Source organism: Strix uralensis, chromosome 13 (assembly GCF_047716275.1).
Source record: "Strix uralensis isolate ZFMK-TIS-50842 chromosome 13, bStrUra1, whole genome shotgun sequence".
Classification (NCBI taxonomy): Eukaryota; Metazoa; Chordata; class Aves; order Strigiformes; family Strigidae; genus Strix; species Strix uralensis.
The window spans coordinates 18,022,155-18,045,271 of record NC_133984.1 but is presented as its reverse complement, the minus strand read 5'-3'; the positions used below and the strand labels follow the sequence as shown (position 1 = coordinate 18,045,271).

The 23,117-nt window shown below is 37.0% G+C and overlaps 1 protein-coding gene across 4 annotated transcripts in view; it reads right to left on the bottom strand.

The window, feature by feature from the left end:
* Positions 1–23,117, bottom strand: part of TENM1 (teneurin transmembrane protein 1) — a 348,074-nt gene that overhangs the window by 204,760 nt on the left and 120,197 nt on the right. For 3 of the 4 annotated variants that reach the window (XM_074882528.1, XM_074882531.1, XM_074882530.1), the window contains exon 3: positions 19,851–20,111. The exons of the other annotated variant lie outside the window; for it this stretch is intronic. In XM_074882528.1, coding sequence (XP_074738629.1) covers positions 19,851–20,111 — 261 coding nt within the window. The remainder of the gene's footprint in view (positions 1–19,850; positions 20,112–23,117) is intronic. 4 annotated transcript variants of the gene reach the window in all.

Below are 23,117 nucleotides of genomic sequence, written 5' to 3'. Positions count from 1 at the left end.
AATATGAGAGGGGTCCTGAGGGAGAGGGCACAAGCAGAAAATGCAAGTAGTGACTGTAACATAATGCATATGCATACACACTTTTAATTCTGACACCAGAAATTTTTTGACAACTAGATTTGGTATTCTTAGAATAATGATCGTTACTGTAAGAGAAAGAACATAAATACAGAAAAGCAGCATTGTTCACATCAGAAAGCAAACAACACTGAAAATACACCTGTAGGCAGATAGGAATATTCAGTACTGATACAAATACTCGAGTTTAACAAAGGTGGTAACACACTGTAGAATTCTTTTTGCTTGCAGCTTTTAATTTACCAGCAAACATTTGTTATAACTGATGAATACAGGAACATGAGTTTCCTCTGTTCCAGACCTTTTTCCCTTTACACATCTATACACAACTACATAAGACCATTATTACAACTTCTTTGGGATCATATTTTGTTTCATAGTATAATAATTCACACAATAACACACACACATACACACTCTCACTTCATTCACCTGTCCACCCTGCTGTGATCTTTGTCTATATGAAGAATGAAGGTAAAGTAGAGATTTCAGTATTTAACAACATGATTAAGCAAATTCTGCTCCCATATAAATGTGATTATACAGCAGGGCTGAAAATATATGGATTAGTTAGCATGCAAGTGATAGCAATAATTAAATTAATTTAGTCACATTTATTTACATATAATGAGTGCCTTCGCCATGATCTACAATTAGCACTTATACACTAATTCATAATGAGGTACCAGAACGAAGCATGATGATGCTGGCAAAGTGCTTGCATTTTAGAAATACCTTCTACAGGAGCATAAGACCACGTCTGTTCCTATTTTGGCAACTCGCTCAATGTATGTCAAATCATGCAGCCCTTCCTCAGGTGAAGAAAACAGTTCAAGCAAGTATTTTCACCCAAGGAAACAGAAGCTAAATAAAAGTAGTGCTACATTTATAAACCAAACAAATTTTGACTGGGCTTTGCCACCAGTGCTGAGCTGGCCTGAGCTGCTCAGATGCCTTGTGCTTGCCAACTTACAGAACACACGGCCGGTTGGAGATCGGAGCAGTCACATTCTCTCACTGCACTTTTAAAACAAAACCAGACTGACATATAACTTGAATTCTGGACCTTGTTAAAAAAAATTCTAGGCCAAGGGTCATTGTTTCATATGCCTTAGTGATAGGGCAGTCATGAAGCGTAATGCTCTACTGTGAGATAATAAAATGCCTTTAGTACATTCCTCTGCCTCACTAGATGCAGCAGTCACAACAGTAACACACAAGATAATAAGAGAGAAAGTAGTCTCTTATGCACTCCAAATGCTTTTGTAAACTTATTTAAAACCTGATCTACTGCAGTAAAGTTAATATACTGTTTTATATTCACATTTAAGTCCAGCTTGTCTGGCTCTCAATGAACAATGACAGCACCTGATTTGCAACATTTGTTTCAAGGAAATTTAATTTTTTCCACTGGCATCAAACTAGTCACACAGCAGTCCATGGATAAGAAAAATCAGTGTTAATTCTCTCCTAAAGGAGTAGTCTGTAAGGTTTAGACAAGCAGAACTATCTCTTCACGCTAATTTTAAGTAAAGGATAAGCAAAGGATTGACACCTAAAAGAGTCATCAGTCCCACGCAGTAACTAAAAGACACATCCTATAGACAGTTTTTGCAGATACATGACTTAAAGGGGAAAGAAGTTACTGTGATACCAATGTTTTGTTAAGAAGCAGCTAACAGCCGAGATGATGTGCTTCACACCTGTAATATACATGAAATAAAGATAGATGAGGACTCATCTCATGCACAGCAAGTATTCAGCAGTATGAAGTGGAGAACCACAGATGAATTAATCAGACTGTATTTAGATCATTACATTCATAAAAGCCAAACAAGCTCTACTAATTAGTAGCCACTCCCACTTTGTCTTCCTTGTTAAAAAAGGTGTTCTTGCCGCAAGGTAACTAACTTGAGACAAAAGTCTAGTGAAAACATGGCAGACTGTAAATTTCTGAGACAGTAGGTCAAATTACAGAATAGTATTCAACAAGTTCCCAATTTATTATAAAAATACAAAATGACTTGGACTTTATCTTTAAACTCTGTAATTTAAATATGAAAGGATTTAATGTTTTTCTTTACATGAGGTCAATGCTAAAATTCTGAAGCAAAGACAGAAACGATAACCAAAGATGTTCATTACCTGTATCAAGTGTTTGGCAAGACATACAGACATGCTCAAGAGATTTACAAAATCCCCAATCCAAAATTTTCCAAAGCTAGTATTTGGCAAAGCCTGTTTCTGACAGACAAGATGAAAAGTAATCACAGGTGAGACACACTGCACTAACAGAGACTTTGGGATCGGCCATCAAAATGCAAAGTGGATTAATTAGCAGTGTCCATCCTTAATCAAGAGTTCTGGGAACCAAAAAATGAAATCTGCCTGGACCCATCAGAAGGCTACAAACTCCAACTGAGGCAGAAAAGCCAATGTACTGAAATAGATGGAAAACTTGTATAAGGAACAGACCCTGCCATGCCTGGAACCTGAAGCTCAAACTATAAAGGAGAAAAGGAAGCCATGGCTAACACCTGGTCAGGGGAGGGCAGCGACACAGTAGGATAATGAAGGGAAGGTTCTGATTTAATCTTGGTACAGTTTGATTAGATTTGTTTTTCTTTACTTTCTTTGCTTAAACCTTTAATAAAGATTTGTCTATTTGGGTTACCACAGATAAATATCTTAACCCACATTCTACCTGAACTCTCCTTTATTTAATGACTGATTACAGCACAAGTACTTGTCTGACGTGTTGGCATTATTATTTTACAAATGGATTCTACCATCTCATTCCCAGATGTATAGTCTTCAGATTCAATAAGCTTTCTGTATAAACAACAGATTGGATGGCCTTTGTCCTTATTACTTATAGAAAATTAATTTCTTAGTGTTAATTTTTGGGCTTGGGCCAGTTGCCAAATGTTTAGGGCAGCTGCTAGAACTATAGACAATATCACACAAGTTGGAGATGGAAAGATCTATTAGGTTATTTCCTTTGACTATAAACTGATGAAGAACTGCAATCAATGAATCACATGCCTGTCATGTCCTCTACAGTATATACTCAATTGTGTTGGCTGGTTTTAAACAACAAAGCCTCTACCACTTCATTTATTGCTTCACACTACTCTAAAACAGACATGTTTGAAAAATTTAGTAGTCAGTAAAAACATAATAGCTTTACAGATTATGAAGCAAAGAAAGACCCACTGCACTCATCCAGTGTGATCACTTGTACAATCAGAACTACAGTTTCAACCAGTGACCTCCACATTAACCCTCATAACGCAAGGCTCAGCTCAAGCGTGTTTTGAAAAACATTCAGATCCAAAGGGCTCCAAGTACTAAGAATTCACTGTCCCTCAGCAAATTATTCCCATGCTGAATGATTACACTGTTTTAAAACTGTCTTTGATTTCGGATTTAAATTTTTCAAGACAGCCAGCTACTGAACCAACATTGCTGGGTCTATGTCTGCTAGCAGATATATTCTGCTGTATATTCTGAACTGTATTCTTAGTGAAACACCTGTGATGCTATATACCTTCAAAGTTCTTCCCTCCCTGTCCCACATGCTTGTTTCAGAGTTATCTGAGTGACAACTCAGACATGTTCTACAGATTCAGACCTTTTAAAAAAATCGTTCCTTGAATAACAAGTCCCAAAGACATAATTGCATTTTGCACTCCTCTGAGAGTCTCTTCAATTTTATACATCCCTGGTGTTGAAATGCCCAGAACTGACTCGTCGGAGAAGTCTTAATGACATCTGCTATATTTCATAGACCCTTGACAAGATGCATGTACACAGGCAGCCCAAAGTAGCATTTGACTTGTTGGCTCCATTTATCTCATTTACTGGCCCTTAAGGTCCCTTTCAGCATTACTGCTTTCCAAAGTAGTTCCTATTAAATATTTTATATTTGGTTACTATCCCCCGCACTGAATCTCATTCGGTTTCGTGTGTATCCTTGTGGATCTTTGAAATGTTCTGTATCGACTTCTGTGTCGGCAATGATGTTTTTAACGTCTGCAGCTTAAATATCAGATAGGAAGCACATTTCTGACATCTTTCGCTACAATTTCTCATAAAGATCTTCATGTCCCTAACACGGATTCTGTGGCATGCTACGCTCCCCCCACCTGCCATGTTTCAGATATTAGAGAGGCAACCAGCTAAATTTCAATTTTGTAATAAATATCTCTATTATCTATCATTTTAAAAGTAAAAATATTATATTTAACTGTATTTTGTAAATAATGTTTCTAAACATCGGCAACAGCACTAAAGGGAGCAAATACCACTTTTAATGGTCTGCTCCACTTCCCTGTTTCCACTGCTACAACTTCTATGCTACAAAATACTATGTGGGAAACAAAGGTTTCAATAAATTAAAAATATAAAATTATCCTTGACATAATAAAAGCTTTCTTATGCAGAAATTAAACATTTGTGCAAATTCTGACCTGATACCATCTTAATAACAGGTGAGGATAATAATGAAGTTCTTCACAGTTAATAACAAAATTCTGTATCGAAGAGCTTTATGCATATTATATGAGGCTCAGAATGAACCTGAGAAAGATAACAGAGATAAAATAATCAATATATGTGTATCATTTGGGCTCGTCAGAGGACTGGCTCATCTTTTAACCATATCTGTGTAATGTGAAATAAAATAAGCCTTGATTTTAATGAGAATCTATTAGCATTCTTGTAATACAAACAATAAAAATCACTGCCTGGATGCACTGTTTAGGAGATTAGAAAACTGCCAGATGATAAGGTTAACAGTTAACTAAAATCTTCGCTTGTGACCTGTCTCTATGACAGTGTCTTATTCTGATTAGGATTATTTTTTGTATTTTTCCAGCTCTTCCATTAACTGATAAACTTCATTGTGTATACAGAACATAGGTAAGCATTTCAAAGTAATACTATACAACCTACAAAGAAGAGTCAATCCAGTGTTATGAGCACAACCAAAGTATTTACAAATGTTTTAAATTCTACCCAGCAGAACGGGAGTAATTACAGCTTTCTCATCACTACAATTTGTCATGTTTCAGCCTCTGAAACAACCGCTCAAAGAAACTGGGCTTTCTACTTCTTCTCTATTTTCTTCTAGGATGACTACAAATTTCAGTTACATCTATCAGCTTATCACACCACTGAGGTGACCCAGAAGCAGGCCAGAAGCATGTTCTAACTAATTCCCTGGGTGCCCTCATATTAGTAGAAACAAGCTACATTCAAGAGACGAGTCAAGAAACTAATTCAAAGATGTGGAGTTATGAAATGCCACTGAATTTGCTAGGCATTTAAAAAAATCAATCAGGTTAGATTAATAGAAGGTTGTTCCTTGTTCTGCTGTTCTTAAGGAAACAAAACAACCAATCAGAAAAACAAATACATTAAAATACTTTAAAGTATTTGTCATCTGTTTTCAGATCACTATCTCTAAAACAAACATGGAGAAAATATTTTTAGATGTAATTACATCAGCCAAACACAGTGAGCCTGTAAGAGATCTACTTGTAGTGGAGAATTTCTAGGCAACTGTCCCTACATGGCTACCTCCTGTTCTGGTGGCTCACTGGAAGCATCCAAAGAAGGGTCCAAATCTGAAATTACCAACACAAGCTGCTTGACGTAAGCCAGTTGAAGAACTCCTCCAAATACAATTATTATTCATATGAACTGGAGCAAATGCTCGACTGCCTGGTCAGCTGCTTTTTGGGAAGTTTGCTTTTCTTGTATTTGCACATGGATCGATATATGAAAACAAGAGGAGGAACTCTCTAACCTGAGGAATATTGAAAAACTTTTCAAATTAATTGAAATTTTTATGTGTCAGTTTTGCAAGTCAAGCTAAAAACCAACAGCAAATTTGTCAAATAAGATAAACAAATTCCACACTTTTCACCTTCTTACCTTTTTAATTTGAGTTGCGATTGATTTCAGTGCAACCGCCCACATTTATGAGGTGTATAAATGCTGCCAGGACTCAAACTGTTTAAGCTGCTACAAGTAGCAGCTGTATTGAGACAGAGCAGGTGTGTATTTGCCACCTACCAGAATAAGCAATGCAGCCAAACCCAAACTTGCATCCTAGAAGGCAATACACAAAGAGGTTGACATACACGTCAAAAGATCTCTCTCTGCATCACAGAAGTATTAGCAGGTCCTCTAGTTCTCCAGGAATGATTGCATCAAAAAAACTATACAGATGTTTTAAAAGTAATTTAACACCTCATGTTTCCACATCTTGACTTGGTTTTTCAGCTTTATCAGCCCACTGATACTTATTTAGGATTCAAGCTTCAGAATACTATCAATCAAAGACTTTATCAACATCATCACGGAAATGTGTTGATGTCCTCAGAGGACATAAGGAGACTTTAAGAGAGGCAAACAACAGAGAACGTTATGGCAGGAAGGAGGGAAAGCAGCAGGATGGGAAGCTCCTGCCACGAATTTTTGGCAGCTATATTGTACACCTGAACCAGACAACTGAACTTCAAAGAGTACTCAATCACTGTTTTTTTCCATGGGCATACAAAACTGAAAATTACATCATAATAAACTGAAATGGCATCAATGACAGGGAGAGCAGTGCAAGAGATTATGTTTTTTCTGTGATACAGGGAACTACTGACAAAGATTATCATCAAAACATGATCTGAGCTGGCAAAGCTAACAACCAAACGTCTCCACTTTGTGGACTATCCTTGCTGCTTCCACGCTGGCTGCAGGTTATTTCTGTTTCCGCATTCTGACTCCTAATGCAAATCTCCCCAGTGGGAACCTACAACCTGAGCTCTACCAGCTGTCTAGAGCACAGATCAATTTACATGACTTCACAGCTAGGAATTATATTTTGTTTCATGACAGCACAAGTTTAAAGTTTTGGAAGAAAACCATCTGAAACCAGTTGAAAATGGCAACTCACTGCCTTTTAGCAGAGACTTCTTGCCATGAATTTGACCATGATTCAGTATCTTAAGTGTTCTTACTGAGATTAAGAGAGAAGCCTAACTGAAACTTCAGGCTTTGACGTAGCTTTCTGCAATGTGAAGGGATATGTGTTTTTTTTTTTTCTTTTTTCCTTCTTCCCAAGCAGAAGGTAGATAATATTTTTTCTAATCTATTATAGAAGCAATGAATGAATAGTTCTACAAAGATTTATGCAAAAACTCAATTGATTTAGACTATTTACTTAGTATGGCTCTTTATTTAACATTAATAAACATTGTTTAAATTCTAAAGTAATTGCATATAAACATGCTTATTTTATTGTATGTACAGCTGTAGTATTGTTTAAAAATGCATTCAGTATAAAACAGTATTTCTTTTTTTTTTTCTTTTATTTTCCAGATCTTTATGATTAAGGCTTTTTGCCATTATTAATCATCGACCAAGTTATAAGATACCTACAAGAAAGCTCAAAAAATTCTTCTATAGTTGGTTAGTAAAGTACAGAAAATACTTTCTATTTGGTTTTGTCTTAAAAGGAAATTGGATATCACAAGACTAAAATGGTGATGCCAGCCAGAAAGATATTTTGAGACAAAATGCAGAAGACTGTCTTCAGAGAGAAGATGTAAACAAAAATGAGTGACTGAAATAATGTGGACCACTTCAGACATGGACGAGAGGTACTAGGGATCAGAAATGAATTATTATGCTCTAAAATGATCCAATAAAAATCGAACTGTAGTGCAGTAATCAGAAAATGTATTGGAAAAAAGATAGGTTATAAAAAGAAAAAGGAGCTTTCAAGTACTGTAGGTTATTAGCTAGTATGGAGAAATCTGTATTCAGGAGATTACATTTCTAACAAAATATGCACATAACCAAACACAGCTGAATTTGCTGTTCAAAAGGAAGTGAACTATAAAAATTAAAAAGCTAGAATGGAGACAGAATCACAGGCTAGAATAAAAATAATCAATGCAACCATCAATAGGAGTGTCAAGATGAACATTGTACTGACTGAACACACAGCCACGCAGGCTTGAGGAAGAATGACTCAATTATATTTTTCCCCATGGGCAAAGACATAAAAGATAGTTGTAGACACATTGAGCACATCACAACAAAGCATTTGGGCAGCGCCCCTTGTTAGAAAGGAAGAAATGCAATTCTAACCAGTGAGTAATTACAGACGCTCTGGAAGAAAAACATTCAGGCTCTATTGCCTTGAGCAATGAAGCCCCGGCAGACTGCGGCCACCGTGCCTCACTAATGCTCACCAGCACTTGCTAGCCCACAGCCTCAGAGGGAGCAGGAGGGAAGGCCTTCCTTTAGCGAAGCAATGGAGAAGCACTGGAACAGCCATGTTCTTACCAATTTCTGAGCTGGGAGAGGGAAGGATTCTTGAAAAAGGCACAAAACCGTTAAGTACTTTGATGCTAAACTGGGGCAAGGGAGAGGTGGGATGCAAAGGCTTCCTCCTGCACCTGCACCACAGATCATCTCATATGCTCTTCCTATCAAAGTAAGCAGATTTCTCAGGACTGCAGTGTCCCTTACATCCCTGGCACTGAGGAGACACCAAAACCCATCAGGGACTTGGCAGAACGCCAACAGATAACCCCAAATACATGGACTACGTATGAGCAAACATACACCGCTAACAACTGAGGGTGTCATCACAACAGCAGCTTCTAGCTCTTCTCTCACTATGCCACAAAAGGATGTCTCTTTCAGTCACATTCAGGCTGAGATAAAAATGTATCTTGAGAGACAAGCTAGCACATTAAGACCTGAATAAGTTGACTATATTGTTGCACCATTCCCCTAAAGGGAAATCTAGGTTGCAAAGGCATGAATAAACATGGCTTTTCATTTATGCTGAACTAATTTGAATGAGCTACTACAAAGAAAATGTACATCGCCTTATGCATTAAGACATGACCTCCAGCCAGGCCTAGGCCAAGCCTTTTATAATTATACCAGGAAGGCAACCACTGTCATAAGCTAGGTGCATACTCACTACCTCCATCTCGACCTTTCAAAAGCAGTTTCTGTGACTAGAAATTAGACTTCATCACTATCATCTTTCTTATAAAAGGAAATTATGTAATATTCTGGGAAATTTTTAGTCTCTTGAGAAAAATTCTCAAATACATAAATATAAACCTGGTGATTTTCCCTTCAACAGGAGCTTTATCTCTTTACAGCAAGAGTTCCACCCCTACATGTGATCAGCAGCTTAACCTAAAGCAGCATCCCTTTCTGACAATGGATGAGAGAATGCAATCCATTGCCACCCTCAAAATGCAGCCGTATTGCAATCAGTAAGATCTGGCTCATGCAGACCATCAACTAGAAGAAATCACAAAATACACCACTATCTTATGAAAGGAGTTTGAGAACCTGCAAGAGTACCTATTATTCAGGTACATTCTGCTTCTAAGATTTTTGTGGTAATCAAAAGGTGCAAGCATCCATAAATTGTTTTGTCATAAAGAAAACAGAAGTCTCTATTGCTGAGCTGCACCACTCATCAGATCCCATTGACAATGCATGACTAACAAGCAGCTCTATTATGTGATCCGAACATCAACAGTTCCAAGCAAATTCCAATCAAATATGACTCAATTCAAGTAAAAAACACCAGATACTTTTCAATTGTGGAACTGGAGGTATGTTTATATCAAATTATGCAGAAAAACATAAATTCAAAACATGTATTATGATTCTGTCACTTCAACAAACAGTAAAATACTTGCTCTAAAATAGCTTAGCATGACTAGACAGTAACAAACTTTGCTGTCTCAAAAGCACTGTTTGAGTAAAAGTTAATCAAATATGATGTTCTCAAACCAAAAGTGCCACTTGAAATTGTCGCTGGACAAAGCAATGAGAAGAGCACTTAAGCCTAAACAAACCTTACCATGGCTTTGGTACACATAAAGTGCATGTATTCATTTATATTTTACATTTACTCAAAAATAATTGTAGACAGAGAGGGAAAATCATACTGCATGTACAATTTAAAAGCTACGTTGAGAGATGTAATACCCTTTTGATTAAATGTGTTTTACTCCACTGACTAATTATGGAAAACCTGGGGTGTGTTTGTGGCACGAAGACTCCTTTTTGCTTGCTGTCCTTCCATAAGACAAAGGCATTTCCTGAGAGTGTAGGAGAGAGTCACTTAATACTGTTACAAATGCTGAAGAATCCACCAGTGAGTTATAGCCAAGTAAGGTGACAACATGGTAAAGATCCTACAGGCAAACACACCACACCACATGGAAACTCTCTTTAACATTAGGTTCGTTAAAGAAATGGCGTCACCCATTCCTACAGGAAATACACCTTCAACTCTTCCTTGGCCATGGTACTTGATTGATAGAAAATGTAACAATATTTTGGAAACGACAAGAATAAATCACCATGAAATATTTCAATCTCATTTACAAATGTGAATTCATTTCAGCTTCAAAGCAAGTGACATGCTTACTACATTGATGTAAACAAGCCCAAAGCAACATTTGGTAATGCTCATTACAATGACTAGATTCAGAAGCCAAAAGAAAATTAACAGTTCATCAATAACATTCAACTGTTCCACAAATATACCCCTAAGATGACACAACACTGACTGCATCAAACTGGTGTCATACCCTGCAGTATTTATTAGCATAACCAATGCTAAAACTATATGGGATCTTCAGAGGAAGAAAAACAGGGAGAAAGTCTAGTAGCTGGAGTCACAGAGATTCGAAATCATTGATATTCATGTGTTCGCACTTGTTTAACATGCGTATCATTTGGGGATAGGAGGACATTTAATAGATGCAAATATTTCTCTCGACTTGCCTGTAGTTAAAATACTGATGCTTTTTCCTCTTTCAGTTCCAGTACACCATGCTGTCTTGATTACATTTCTAACGATGTCAGAGAAGATATAAAATCCCTCTAATGTACAAATCTGATGAGGTGGGGAGGGAGGAGAGCTATGAACCATAATAAATACTATATACAGTTTAGAAGTACTGTTAACTTTTGTCCTTTGGGTTTCTTATATGCTCTTGGTAGCTTTTAGCAACGTTTCTAGCAACAGAGCTGAACAATCCTGACCTGATGTCCTAAGCCATCCTCACTTCCAAGCATTTCCTCCCACATAAAAATCTTTTAGGATGTGTCGTTCCATGGAATAAAAGAACCTCCAGATCGCTGACTTTCCCAGCTCCTTTTCTGGATAACACCCAAAGCAAAGGCACATAGTTACTTTACAACATTTGGTTTCTGTTGCCCGAAGGGCTGCTCCTCTGTACCACCAATACAACTCATGGTGAACGACGTATGATCAGATGCTGACACGTGCTGCTCAACTGAAAGTCAGCGTTGTGAAGCACTGTATAAAATCTACATTGCAAATCATCTGGAGTAGAAACTTAAGATAAAGAAACAACACTGGCAATATAATTAGTCATCAGAATATGTGAATCTAATTAAAATATTACTCAAAAACATCTGTTAGGGAGAGGAAGCAGCCTGCAGGAATTATTCAGTGCTCCTAGACCCATATTTTAGAAGAGCTAATTATACGCAATTCCTCTTATGCTCATGTTACAAAATATAAAGTCAGGGTGTAGAGCGAGGTATGATTAAAGAAAACAAAATTACTAACTAAAATACTGAGTTTCGCTTCATAAGATCTGTATGTGAAAGCAAGTTGAAACAAGCAGTATTCAGATCTGTATTATTCTGTACAAATTACCTGTAATTCCATATACAATCTTCCATTCTTATCCTATTTTCTATTGCAGAAACAAGAAACAGTCTAATATGTTTGGTTTAGCTTTCACTTTTAGAAGACTATGAAGGCTGCAGCCACGGGAAGCAGCAACTTTCTCCATTTTCTGTTTCTTCTAGATGATGTGACCAAAGCTATTTGCTACTATCAATACCTCCCATTTGTACGATGAGGATATGCTAATATTATAACCACATCAATTTGTAACTCTGAATAATACAGATTTATGCTGATCTTCATCTTACTTGTAAGCCCAAGAGGAAATGAAATACTAACAAATTTGAAAGTGGAAGATAAGACTCTCCTATGTAATTTAATACACAATGAATTAAATGGGTAAAAATGGAAAAAAAAAAAAAAAAGGCTGAAGAGGAAGAATGAGCAATCTTTTGTCATCCATGGTAGGATGACAATAAATTCTTAGAAGATCTGATACTGTCAAGAAGAAATGATATTTAGATTAAACCTTGCTAGACCCTAAAAGGATAATTTGTCAGTATTTTCCACTTTTCTACCAATCCTGTACTCATTTGCTAGATCCCTTCTTTTTATCTCACTTACAGTATTACAGTTTGGAATAGGTGACAAGCACTTTGCTAGGGGGAAGGAAAAAGCTCTTAGGTATCTTTGTATTTAAAACCCTACTGGCTGAGGGTATAAGGAACCAAGTAAGAGTAATTTGATCTTATTTATCCAGTAGCTTTAACAATAATCTTCTATGACCAGAGTTCACAAGTTTTCCTATTACGCTTATTTTGCACTAATGATGTTCCACTGGCAGCTTTCAGCAGAACATCCCAAACTTTGATGAAAAACTATCAGGAACATTTACATTTTAAGACATATCAGTGAGAATTGCTTATTTTTCAAAATAACTATTAAACTAAAGCAGCATTAAACTAAAATAAATAATTTATGCCAAAGGATATACATATAAAATATGTCTGTAGGTTGTTTCTGTAAAACAGATTTCTGATCTTCTAATAAATTTTAAATTTTAACCAAAAAGATGAGAAATAAAACATATTATAAACTTCATAATAAACCAACATAAATAAAACAACAGAGACGTTGATTGTTTAGAATGGAACTGTTTCCAGCAATACACTAGTCCAGAGATGCTCTCATGCAGAATTCATGATAAATGTTTAACAACAGAAAAAGTATTTTGTTCAGCGTCCCCCTAGTCTCACAACAATTGCTGAAATGAAGAGTGAGATAATCCTCATGCTTTTGCACTGCAGCACTGTGATGGAAGGCAGGCGCTTTACTGCCTATCCCATCTCATCTTTCCCCCCTGTGGCAGCCTAGATAAACTCAGTTCCCAAGAATTGCAGCAGCACTGCAAAATCCTTTTGCACTGTAAAATAGTTGTGGAAATACTTTTCCTGCATGCTCATTTCCACCTGAGAAAGTCAAAAGGATTTAAAAGAAAGAAGGAGCAACAATTTATATTAGTACAGGCTCCTTAAGCCCCATCCACTATCCTTCCTGCATAACACAGGGGAGGAAAGCCAAGTGATTTTTTTTGAGCTCTAATGCCAAGTTACTCATTTCTGGGATAAAAATTAGACCTGACTGTTCTCCTCAAGCTTCCCTCCCTTCCCTCTTTTAGCTACCCATGAAAGAAAACAAAACTGCGGAGCTAAAAATATTATACAACCTTGTGCAAATGCACAGATACTTTTTACTATGCTGTAGGCAAAGATCATTTGGATTATGGAATATAAAAAAATATTTCTGCTATGTTCTAAATAATGTTTCACTATCTTTAATGTATCATAGTAAATACTGTTTGATATTTGTCTTTAAATTAGTGTTTAAAAGAGAAAGGGACTGTTTTAACATTGTGTAATATACCATATGAAAACCGTAAAGATTAAAATAGCAGATATGCAGATGCAATGACCCTGTCAGTCAGAAAAAGTAATGAAGATAGTAATTTTAAAAGGCAGCACCTTCCCCACAATACTGACAAACAACTCTTCATTAGCTGAATTTCCATATCTGAGCCATTTCATAAACTGCATAAATACTAGGGGCACAAATGCAAGACTTCCATCACATCACAACTGAGGTGATGTTACAGTGCTTACAGAAGCATCTCACACTTATCCAAAGCAATTCAGATGACTTACAATGCTTCGAGACAGTAACATTTCCAAAGGAACCACTCTGAGGTCAACAAAAGCATCTTACACTCTTAACAAGTCCGGCAGAGCAGTTACAATGTCAATGTATACTCCAACGCTCCCCAAAAGGCACTGCTACCTCACTGCAGATTCATGTGCTTCCTTTGACACTGAGGAGGCTTCTTTGAAACAACAGCAGAAGCAACCAACATAAATACCATCTAAACACTAAAAGAGAAAAAAACCACAACGGAAGCAAAAGAACTCTTTTATATCTGAGAGTATCATACATCAAATATCTGACAAGCTATGGTAAAGAAGTTGAAGGAATTTCACCATAGGGGCTTTGCATTTTGTTTAAGTGATGAGGTTGCCTTAATCCATTAGGTGACTAAAACCACCCAACAGACAGGAGTGTACAAACATGAATATAATCCATGCCACAATAAAAAGGCAAAGTAAAGAACACTAGGAATGAAAAGTATTAAATGGCACAGATGGAATGGGATTTAGACTAATGTTTACCTTTACATTTTCAAGGCTACTTACACATATTTGAACTAACTGCTCTACTTGCAAATTAGTAACTCAATTTTTTAATTGCACCACTGTAAATAAAGAGTGAAAGAACAGGAGCTAATGGAAATACTTCAGATATAGCCATCATTATTACAAACACAATCCTGCACAGAGAGTCAGTCACATGCATACTTCTTCTCAAAGCATGTATCCTTATTATAATGTAGCTGTAATTTCCTGGAGAAATGAGAAAGCCAGAGATCAGCTTAATGTCTCGCTTGTTTACAAAATAACAGTAAATAACAGCAACATTAATCCCAATGCTCTCACTCTCTTGCATTAAATACAAGACTTTTATGAAGAGTCAGATTCAAGTCTAATTTAAACAGGTGTGAATTCACAGTAGGTCCACTGACACACACCATAAATTAAATTAGAACCTTGTCCTTAACTAAATCCTCCCCATGTTTGAATGACTACTGTATTCACAGAGCTGTGTTTCTCATACAGCATCAGCAATTCCAGTATTTCTTTTACTAATTATGCTTCTTTATCCCTTTAACACATACTGTTAAAACACTGAATCTGAAGTGCAAAGAGCTGAGGTGACTTGCCCGAAAGTCACCCATCGGCCCAGCCATCAAAGTGAAAAAACCCCAGAGATTTAGGGAGAGTCAAAAGCTCTGTTAAATGGACCACTGCTCCCAGGGTATAAAATAAATACTTGGGTGAATTACACAAGATTAATCTTACATGTTTCTATGTCATTAAATTCAGCTTTGATCTGTAACCTACTATTTTATCTACTACATCTACTTATTAATATATGGCTAATATTATTCTTTGTCGTCTGCCATTTAAAATTATTGATATTATTAAAATTATTTTTCCAAATAGAATCGGATCCTGTACACTGATGTTAAAAAAGAAGTTTCCCAATAATTTCTGGGGGAAAAAGTAAACAACTACATTTTTTTCATAGCTGTTTTTTTCTTTTCCCTCTCGCTTTGTTTTTAAAAAGACAAATATGTTATTAAAAAAACTCCCTTGGCCAGATCTCAAGCACTCTAAAGCTATATTCTATGACCAGTCTAGTGGTATTTCAGCCTGTACTAACACCCTAATTTCTCGTCTACAAATCCCAAAGAAACTGTTGTGAACTATAGCCAATGCCTAGTTGTCATAAAATAATGCAGCCAAAGGAACTGATCATGAATCCGGATCCAAGACTGAGTGTGCATTTCACAGTACACTCATCCAGTACTGGGTATCCTGTACTCTGCTATTGGTTCTCACTACTTAGTAGAGCAAGAGTAACTAATTGCATAAAAACATCTAAGTACCGGACAGGAGTAAACCAAATAAGTCAGCCCTTAAAGTACTTTAAAACAATCTGACAACCTTAAACAGGTTAAAAATTGTGTTACTGTAGGAATGGCTCAAGTTTCATACTAGCTCTCAGCTGAGAGGTAGTACATAGAAGAGTTGACGGTTGTGCAAACAAGTCAAATGTGGCTCAAAAATGGCTTATGGCATGGCATGAATGCACTTGAGGTAAAACTCATCACTTCACAGCTGCACAGACATCCTGCAAAGCAAAACATAAGAACTCCATAAGCAGTTTAATGGGGAAGAGTATATGGATACAAAATGCCTTGTAGTCTCCTATTATAGTACACTAGCTAGTGTGGGATGCAGATCCATGTTACATTGTGTAGTTTTAGATATAGATCTGAAGACTGCCCTTTCTGTAGATCACGGTTGTATCGTCTCCTGGACTTTACTCCAGAAAAATAAATAAAGAAAGAAATTTGCCAGCTCAGTAATCTGGCAGACCAAACCACTGAACTCAATATTCTGATATGGTGCAATGACAGATACCATTGTTTCAGTGAGTTGAGGGTAAATTCAGTCTTCTTCAATGGAATAAAGTAACTATTTTTGATACTGTTATTTTGTAGTGTTTTTGTCTGAAATTTACATTCACATATTGTAGAGTAACACTGTTCATGTTTAAATAGAGGTATTTATACTATACCAGAGATAAGCAATGATCCCCAGGAAATTGGTCATTCATTACTTGCAGTTAATATGTATTTTGCTTAGCCTCAGGCAAAGCTGAAGGCAGTTTGTGCACTAATAAGCTATTATTAGTTGCCATTAACACTGATAACACTAATTTAAATGGGAATGTTGGTGTTTCATACAATCTGTTCAATGCTGCCAAAACAACCGGAGTATGTTTAAGCAGTGATTATGACAGAGTTGGTGCATCTATGAAGGAAAATAATCCTCAAATAAATTCTCAAATTGGGCTACTCGGAATACATAATGAAGTATATATCCTGTGTCAGGGAACCTCCTGCTAGAGCTTTCCATGAATATGAAAAATTCGAGGAATATCTGAACAGAATAAAATTTGCAAAAGTATATTTCCTTCAGATCAACGTAAAGCAAAAACAGTCCTAAAAGCAGGTCTACCAGAGTCCACACACAGTTAGTTGTCCTAATGTCACCACAGAAAAGTTATTCTGCATTTGTAGCAGAATTGTGCTCATAGAGAAAAAAAAAATAAACCAAACAACAAAAACCAACTGACCTTTTCAAAACACAGAGAATAATAACCATTAGTTTTCTTAAACAATGTGACAACTGTATCTTCCTCATTAATATTACTCCAGTTACAAATAGCTGTGTTCACATGCCATGTGATCAGCCCTTGGAAAGCCAGAATTTCTAAATGTCTATTTTTACAGCAATTAGACAGTATCATGGAAACTAGCATTTCATGAACTTGCAGCAACTGATCTTATGCGCTCACCCATTTTCACACCACAGAAGTTACTGGTTGGCACAAAGAAAGTCGACTTCTATGGCAGGAACTGACATGGATAAGTGCAACACTTGTGGCTATCCAATAAAGCCCCTGGCACAAATGACTGCACAGAAACAGAAAGATTTGCCATCTATTACTTCATTTAAGCAGAGATTTATGAACTTGTGTATTCAAAGAGTGCTTTGTTACAGAATGCCAACCCAGATGGAAAACAGGCTGCCCTCTGCATCAGAAATCTTGACTGTGAATTTACCTGCAAAGTACTAGATAATATAAATGAATATAGCTTGAACATCATTGTCTTCAAATTTATCCACATTAACTTTCAAGACTGTAGTTATTATAATGATTCAATGCCACAGGAAGAGCTGATATCTACTCTGTTGACCCTGCCTGGAGACAACTAAAGAGTTCAAATGAGCTTGTGCTCTCAGTTTCTCTCTCTTCCATCTTACTCTTGCCCTCACTTTCCTCTCCCAACTACTTAAAATTTGTATTCAAGTACCTAAAACACAAATCCCTGATTAAAAATTTGTTACAAAGCTTAAAAAGAACCAAATAGTAAAGCCACATGCTAAAGGACTACCCTGCTCTATTCTAGACCATGCAGAAAATGAGTTTAAATTGACTAAAATCATTCTCTGAGACAAACTTTTAGAAGCAACCACTCCATTCTTTGTTGGTGAAACAGAATGATTACGTGCTCCTATCTTGATGACACTTAACCCATAGTTTTTGCAATGTAGGACAATGAAAGTAACAAAAGCATTTCCTTTACTACCTACAATAATTTTTATTATAAGATGACTTATTTAGTGCAACTTGTATGGCTAGCAAAAGATCATGAATACCCAGCTGCACCATGCACTCCAGACTGAAATACGTAACTTGGTTATATGATTAATCTGCTTTTAATACGTCGACTTCCCAGCACCTTAAAACATAAATGACCATGTGTATTTCTTAGTCTGAATGGTACAAGTATGCACAGGCCTTTCCCAGGTAGCATGCCCTTTATACCATTTCATAGTTAAGGGCCAACCAATTCCAGGCAGACCAATTCAATTCCTTCAGCCACCATCTAGACCCAAGTATCTTAGGAAAACACGCAAAAAACCCCCAACCACCCAATCAAAAAACCTGTCTGCAACAACACTCTACAGAGGCTGGATCCCACCCAGAAGGTGGCAGAAGCAGAAAGCTAGAAGGCACTGATCATTGTGCAAATGGGGTGACATCTGAAAATTCACTGATTCTAGCAACACGATACAACGTGATAGCGCAGAACGCTTAATCCTCAAAGGAGTATTTAATTAAAAACGAGCTGTGCACTAAAACCTTTTTTTAAAAAAACCCCAACTCATGCAGCTAATCTCGTGTCTTTGAACCTATATTGGACATTATTATTGGTATTGACAAACACGCAGATGAAATGATAATTAAATTACCAGCTTAATATTTGACAAATTCAAAACACATAACTACAGAAATGACATTCATGACTGAACTCTTTCATCTTATGACTAGAGATCTACTAAAATGTATCACTGTCAACACTGAAGTGTCAATCTGCCACTTTCACTGGTTCCCCTATCTCTTACCCAGTTAAACATACATATTTAACTACATTCAGACCTGTCATAACAGGGAGCTATTAAACACAGAAATTAAAATATGAGGTAAGCTTGTTGATCTTAAGCATGATAAATTTGTTTACTTACTATACTCTTTAAGGAAACATTTAGAGCAGATTTTCATCAATTTTGATGCAGAGATAAAAAATTATTAATTCCCCCTGTGTTACTTAATTAAACAAACATCTTCCCTTCTGTGACACATTAAACCGTAAGAAAAACAAATAAGTAAAAAGATCCTGAAATACAACAAATACTTAAAAAAACCCAACCCAACCAACCAATCCCCCCAAAACCTAAACCAGAAACCCACTCTCCATATGCAGAGAAATACAGAACTGAGATATGAGCAAGACCTGTTCAATCTGTCCTACTGGTAAAGGCATGTCTTCAGGTGTAGCCTGAAATTACAGGTAAATAGAGCATTTAGGATTCCAGGTTGTCTTTCTGAAGTCACCTGGCTGTCGAGTCCTAAAGTTATGCCCAGAGGCCAGCATGTGCAGGATTAATTCTACACAAAATGTGATATAAATGTGCATATATAGATTTATTTTAGGATCTAATTCATAGGCCACTAAACTCAAATGATAAATGTCTTATGGCATAAAAATGGAGAATGTGGGAAAGTAGTTGTCTCTACAAGAATGACATTTTAACTAAAACAGTTTCAATTCTTGTCTTATTTTCCATCTATACTATAAATACAATACACACACCAAACAACACTTTCATTTTCAATATACTATAGAGACCTAAGAAGGAAGGGGAGAAAAGAAAGAAAATAGAAAAAAAAAAAGGAAAATAAAGAGAAGAATGAAGTTTCAAATAAATTGTTACTTCTATTCAGTACATTAGATGCATTTCTTTATTACCATTCTCCCCATCAGACTTCCTTTCATGGTCAGTGTCAGTGAGGGACAATGCTGAGTTTGCCCGGCTTGACAAACAGGAGCTGTGTTCCGATTTCATCCCCCTCATCCACATCCTCAGGGCATGATCCGGGGACGCACCACCTTCTGTTTCAGTATCCACATCTGAGCCCACCTCTAGGGGGTAACTGTGCTCAGCTACACCATGTAAATCTGTTTGATAGCCAGAGCACAGAATATGAGGAGTCTCACAGAATTCCATGTCTGGAAGAAAACAAAAGTTCAGAAAAAAATTTAGAAATGAAAAGCAATATACCCTTGATTTTCTTCTGGAGAATCTGTTTTGAGAATTAACATTGTTAATACTATTAGAAGACTGTTTTAGTCAGTGACTTACTCTGCTATCTAATCTACTATAACTATAATACAACTAAAAGAGTGCAACTCTGTAAAATATATAATACTGCACTGTAATTGTGCATTTTAGGTTATTATAGTTCAAACATGTGTACACACCCCTGCGCTGACAGTAGTACATCAATTTACAACTGAAGTGAGTACGTACAAATACAGGTACTTTCTTGGTTTTTGCCAGAAAGGCAACAGCACTAAAATTAATCTCAATGTTTCTATCATAGGGAAAGCGTAGCAAATTTGCAAATAGGGAATTTACAGAAAAACATTTGAAATATTTGGTTAATCACAGAAGACAAAGAAAGGGCACTTACCGTTGTCTTGCTCTTTGAGAGTGCTGTCCTTGCATATTCACACCAGTGGGTTTTGGTTCTCCAGTGCTGGTGACCTACAGGAACTTCCTGGAAGAGCAGTGACTACTAGGACTGTACAAGTGCCATCTCATGACTCCAAGCAATCAGAGATTTTAAAGAGTTGTACAGTGCTCAATACTTCAGTTATTCTTACTAAACACCACAACTGTAGGGCAGTAGAAATCCGAGGACAAACAGAAGGTGGACAGGACCCATAATGTGAATATGCAGAGGAAACATTCTCGAAGAACTACAAGTAAGTAACACACATCAGCAAATTACAACTTCCCTTTGAGGTAGCCTCTGCATATTCTCACTTGTGAGAATCCAATTACAAATACAACTCCCAGGGAGTAAGACAAGGAGTTCTAATTAAATAAGGATTACAGAACTGCACTCCCTAATTGAACATCAGACCTGGGATGCCATCTTGAGAGACTAAATACAATATCAAACATGCATACAGTATTCTTTCAATTTCTAGAAAAAAACATTAGAGACAAGAGTCACTGATAGAGACTGAGAACAAATACTCTCTTCTACTGTCATCCTAACTAAAGCTTTAGTTTGCCAAACTAATCCACTTACCAGCCAGTGAGAGGAATGTTTTTTATTTTAAGCACACTCTCTGAAATAACAAAAAGCCCTGGTTTGTTCTTGAAGGTATTGATCAAAATCTGCTAAAAAAATGCAAAGCTAGTATATGCTTAGGTGGCTTAGTTTTTAAGTCATCTATCTCTGTATATCTTTTCTTTGCCATCAAAACATGCCTGAAGGTCTCTGTTGTAGTGACAGCCTGCATGGGCTGGCTTTCAGCTCAGGGAATGGCAACTTCTTTTCTAGAGGGCAGGGGAAGGTGGGCAGCAAACACAAAAAAGTGGCCACAGCCCCACTTTCCTATGTAAGAGTCCTGGAAGGTCACCCTATCTCCCTGGCGTTGTCACGGCACTGGCTGGCCCACCCCAGCAGCGGCAGCCATAGGAGCAGCAAAACAGATGTGGGGCCTCCCCAGTGTGCTCCACCACCGCTCTGATCTCTTCCCCTTGGTCACAGGAGGACTTGGTCTCAACCCTACACCTGAGAAGCTGCAACATATTCCATCTTCACTAGCTCTGTTCTCAAATGTCTTTCAAATGCCTTGAGGCTGACAGGTTTGGTGGAGATGGCTAGGAGAAAATAGCCAAGATGGTGGGAAGCAGCTACATAGTTTCTGCAGTAGAGGGAATATTCGACATTTAAACTTTATCTACCATTACAATGCAGTGTTCTTCATGCTGTCTGGGGCCTGTTTAAAACTGGCACTTGGTTGACTGGTAGAAGGAAGGAGGAAAAGTACTTCAAGGTAGTGCTTGTGGACACAAATGGAAGCTGAGACTAGAGGCTACTGGTTCTCAATCTTACACAGATGCTTGCAAGAGAGACTTCGAAACCTACAGGACGCTCTGGAAAGAAGCTCTCCTTCCCCTATGGCTATAGTGGTAAACACAAAACATTTAGTCTTCAGAAAAGTTCTGTTTTCCTGAGATTTTCAAAGCTCATGGGGCATAGGAGACACAGAGGCAATCTCACAGAAAGTTATTGGATATAACTAAGTACAGTGTTGCTCATACAATGCTCTATTTTTAAGTATTGCTTTAATTATGTATTATATACCTAACAAACAAGCTCCACTTGCTTTAATCAGACAGCATGGACCAAATCTTTGGGTGACATGAAGAGTGCAGATATTGATGTTGGACACTGAACCATCACAGCTGCATTATACTCCTTACTTTTACTTTCTTTTTGAAAGCACTAAATTAATAAAATCACCTTTATACAAATTACGGTTGCAAATGGTGCACGTCAATTCTTATTTTTTCTTTACCAAATTCAAAAAGGATTTGTACAGAAACCAAGAATTAAAATGACAGCAACAGTCCCACATTACTAACCCAGAGCCTAGTATCAATGAAATACAGACTGGATCATATAAGCAGGCTGATTCCACTCCAGCCTGAAAGGACTTGATGACCTTAGAGGTCTTTTCCAACCTAAATGGTTCTATGATTCTATGACTATCTTGTTCATTTAAACTGAGGTTGTGGATGCCACTATTTCACCAAACATTTTTCAGTAACAAAGAGGTGAGTCAATGCTTTCTTGTGAAACAGCTGACTTGAAGTTCTGCTTAATTGAGCTGAGCTACTATAAAAAAGTGACAGGAGCTTCACTCCATGTACTGCACCTGTGCTCTGAAAGAAAGGCCAAAATCTTGCTGGCGAGGAGCTCACAACCAGTAATGAGCTAGCTAGTCACATGCAGGGGTACAGTCCAGATTGTCCACTCCATCAAAAATTTATAATGGTTAACACATGCTTTAGCAGATGACATGAAAAAGAGGAATTAATGTATACCGCCATTAAAGAAGTATATTATCAACAAAAATTAAGATTTAGCTGCTAAAACCATATAAAATTCAAGGAAAGTAAATCAGGCTTATACATTTGGACAGTTGTGTTTA